Genomic DNA, 4,347 nt, shown 5'->3' on the forward strand with positions numbered 1-4,347 from the left:
ATTTTGCATTTTACTTCCATTTTAAAAAGTAATAAGTTAAAGATTATGAAAGAAAAGAAAAAATGAATGTCTAAACTTCAGAATATGTCAAAGCAAAAAATAAATAAGGAAAGAAAAAATTAATGTCTAAACTTCATAATATGTCGAAATAAAAAATAAATAAGAAAAGAAAAAATGAATGTCTAAACTTCATAATATGTCGAAATAAAAAATAAATAAGAAAAGAAAAAATTAATGTCTAAACTTCATAATATGTCGAAATAAAAAATAAATAAGGAAAGAAAAAATTAATGTCTAAACTTCATAATATGTCGAAATAAAAAATAAATAAGAAAAGAAAAAATTAATTCCTAAACTTCAATTTTTGTCAATATTAATTGGAAATACAGCCTATTTATGAAAACTTATGCCTAAAATGGTTACATTCTAAAGTTTTTAAAATCGTTTAAGAGTTCAGAGAGAGCTTTGCTTTTCTTATCAGACTTCAAATGAATTTCATAAAAATGTTGTTGTATCAATGACCACACTAATGTACATTCCGGGGGATACTCGAGGTTTAGGACAAAAAATATTTTGAAACACACTTCAATGCTTCTTAATAAATTTGGCATCCTATAAAAAACACCTGATAAGTAAACTGAAAACTCTGTAAGGTAAAATGGGCTTGTTCCCACGCTGCAGATGAACGGTTGCAGTTTCTGCTTTCCTGAGTAGCAGTTTTCCGTAAGATTCTTTAAATGTGTTTGCAGTTCCCCAACAGTAGCCTTCCAAACCAAGAAACGGCCTCGCGAATCCGCAATTGTGTGTTTAAATGTCTTGCTATCGCCGTCTGCTTTTGTCCTCGAGGTTGGCACCAACACTGAATGAATCGCAAGCCAAATTAAAGTCGTTTGTATGTCTATACATTATGGGAATAATTTAATGAGAATATTGAAAAAAAGTATTAAACGCATATACATACCTTCACCGTTGCTTTCCAAAGACTTAAGCAGGATCTTACCCTGTTGTTCCTTTACTTTCTCTCTTAAAAGGGGAACAATTTTTGACTTAAACTCGTCCCACTTTTGCGAAAAATTGTTAAAAGAAGCTGGATATAAAGCCTCAAAGTCGTTTTCGATCTATATTATTAAGATGTGTTTTAAAAAAATGTGCTTACAAATTTATTTTAGAGCTTACCAGCTTGAATCCGAAGGATTGTGTCAAAATTGGAAATTCTTCAAATACATCAAGCAGATTGGCATCCGACTTCAGGAAATTGCTTCTCCAGTCAAATGTGGAATTCCAGCACCTTAGCACAGACTCCAAGGGCTCAATATTATATTTAAGCCATTGTAAATTCAATTCGACTTCAGCTATTATTTAAAAACATATATAATTAACATGTACCTAAGTACTAGAAGTATTACTTACTTTTTTGGGAAGACAATAACATATTTGGAGAAACGTTTTGGTTTAAAGGCTTGGGGACTTTTCCAGTACTATATTTGGCCTTTATATTATAATAGTGGCTGTACAGCAGGCCGCCCGGTTTCTTTCCTTTACTCTTCAAGAAGTATGTGTCCTTAAAAGTAAAAAGAATGTTTAATTTAAATATTTTTTACTGTGTTGCATTCACTTACAGCCGTCTCAGAATCAAATATATCAGTTATTTGGTTGGCAATCTCCTTCAACAGGTTCTGCCTAGGTTTAAGATCTTTTTGAAGCAAGTACTCGACTATTACAGAACTTAGCTCTCTTCTCACTTGTGAGCTAAGGGTTTTGCGTTCATTATAATGCTTCAATATCAGTTTTCCCTTTTTGCTTTTTGAAAGAATTCGAGCCACACAAACACCTGGTTCTGGCTCGTTACTATCCTCAACGTTCTCCTTTTAAAAAAAGAAAATGGTGTGAAAATTAAAATGAAAATGCACATACGCTTTTTAAAAACAATCTTAGTTTTAATTTAGCTTGCGTTTGCTGTGCTTCTGAAAAAAAGGCCGCAGCAGAAACAATAGCCAAATTTGAGCACTGACGAAATGTCTAAGATGTTTTTGTCGAAATCCGGACATGGCGGATGTCTTACAGAAACGGGACTATTTAAAAAGAAGAAGAGAAGAATTCGAAGTATCTTTTGCTCATTTCAATTCGAAATCACTTGGCACAAAGCATTTGGGGGTTGTTTTGCATACACATGTGTATGTATGTGTTACGTGTACGACGCTCTAATGCAGTTCGAACTGGAAAGATCTTTGAAATACACATACATATATATGTATGCATGTATGTGTTCTGTTGCATCATCCTTTTAACACGTGATCTCAAAATTACTCACATATACAAATAATTAATTATGTATGTTCTTACTTTGTTCTGCCACAACTCCAGTTTTTTAAAGAACTCTATAGCTGGACCGACCATTTCTACTGGAATTTCCCCTCTGAGGTGCTCCCAATTCAAATATTTTAATGTCTCAACGGTAAACATTCTTTCTGTTATAGATAAATTCATTAACTTATTACAAGCAATTTACAATTTATTATATGTATGTATGTACTCACCAGAAAATATTTCAAGGAATGCTTCGCCTCCCAATTCTTTTACCACTGTCTCCATTTTCACTTGCACTTTTCAACAAACAAAAGGGTTAACAAACACGTCTTTACCAGCCAAGCGTCCGAAAAATTATGACAATGCAATTCGTCTCTACCCCAACCCTTGACACAAAGGTTAGATGAAAAGGAATTGAAAGAAAACTGTAAACTAGGGTGGACTTCCCTAAGGTCAGATGAGCCTTGCGTTTAATGTGAAACAAATTTCACACAAATATAAGTCCACCCTAACGTACGCACATTCTTGACACTTGCTTTGACCTGCGAACTATTCACACATACATATGCATCAATTTATTGCGTCTTAACTTGGTGGTTTTTAGGGTAATTTTTCTTAAATTCAGAAAATTGTTTGTGTATTTTTGTTCTACTTTTTAGGGCGATTTCGCCGTTAAAGTTAGAAAATACTTTTAGCGTCGACTCGGAAAAAATCGCCCTATATAATAGAAAAATTTGGCATTTTAGAAAAACCAACCCTAAAAATTATTTTCTATGGCGATTTTCCTTATATTTAGGGCTAGCCTTTCTTGAAATAAGAAAATTTTTCTAAATTTAAGGGCGATTTCAGTTTTAGGGCGATTTTTCTAGTATTTAGAAAAAAAATTTTATGAGTGTATGTGGCCAATCTGTACAAATTAAAGAAACTGCGAATATATAAATAATTTTATATTAGCAGCTTGATTGGAATTATTTGTAAACAAGAGAAGCGTAATGAACCTCACAATACTATTAGTTAACATGCAACTCTCATTAGTTAACATTTGCTAGTCAATTAATTCGAACACTTTAACGTGGAGTAAATACCTAAACAAACATTTACACCCATGAGTTGGCCGACGAACCGCAGACTAAATTTAAGTTTTATACACTTAACTGGCCTAATGACGTTTTGATGGTGACCATCAAAATCGAATCAGTTGGAAGTCGATTAATTAGTGGCCCTACCTCCCTTATCGCCTTCCTCCCGTTAACATATGGAATTGACGGCGGAGGTGGCACAGCACGTGGACCCATTTGTGAGGGGGTTAAGATATTTTTGGTGAGTCTATGGGCGGTTCAATTATTCGGCAATTAGCCGGAGTCACATTCAGAAACACACTTCAGAAGTGTGACACGAATTTATGTTACTATTTTCATGTGGAAAGAGTTAAAGCGCACCCCTTTTGTAAATTGAATCACTTTATCAAAAATACATTCCTAAAAACAGCGGAAATATTTAGAAAGGCCTTACTAATCGAACTTAGTATGCAATAATATATACTAAAATGGAACATTTAAAAATAAAAGCGAATGTCCTGTAGCTTATATATTTAACGTCTGACTCCAGCGTATAATAAATCAATTCAGTTACAAAACATTTCTTATATTTCAGCAAGTACTCCAAAGTACAAGCATTTATCACCTTAACTCGACCATTTCCATCTTAATGCGTCTTATGAGTCAGTCTAAATATTTACTAAAAACAATATTAAAGCGTTAAATGCCCGACCTTCTCGACATGCATTATACAACAATCATTCTATCGATTTTCCATGTTTTGCTTGCTTCATTTGAATAAATGCCCGTCATCGCCATAACAACAGCATCGGAGGGAAAATCACGGTAGTAATGATACCAACAATAACAGTCCTAGCCCCAGCGAGACCACAGCAATAATCACATAGGAGAACATTATGCCAAAGTGATATTCGTTGGTTGTTCAATTGAAATTATTGCAAGTCAGCCCAGACTCTCCAACTCGGTAGCTGATTTCAGTCGG

General features: G+C 33.9%; 1 protein-coding gene across 1 annotated transcript; it reads right to left on the reverse strand.

Annotated features, from left to right (window-relative positions):
• Positions 1-396: 396 nt before the first annotated feature.
• On the reverse strand, positions 397-2,397 carry LOC119560160. Its single transcript, XM_037873516.1, has 6 exons — positions 2,344-2,397; positions 1,620-1,865; positions 1,411-1,561; positions 1,177-1,352; positions 962-1,118; positions 397-898 (listed from the first exon to the last, which is right to left on the reverse strand). The coding sequence occupies exons 1-6, from the start codon at positions 2,395-2,397 to the stop codon at positions 420-422; spliced, it is 1,263 nt and encodes a 420-aa protein (XP_037729444.1). The 3' UTR covers positions 397-419.
• Between the last annotated feature and the right edge of the window lie 1,950 nt (positions 2,398-4,347).

Source organism: Drosophila subpulchrella, unplaced genomic scaffold, assembly GCF_014743375.2.
Source record: "Drosophila subpulchrella strain 33 F10 #4 breed RU33 unplaced genomic scaffold, RU_Dsub_v1.1 Primary Assembly Seq354, whole genome shotgun sequence".
In the NCBI taxonomy this organism is placed as follows: domain Eukaryota; kingdom Metazoa; phylum Arthropoda; class Insecta; order Diptera; family Drosophilidae; genus Drosophila; species Drosophila subpulchrella.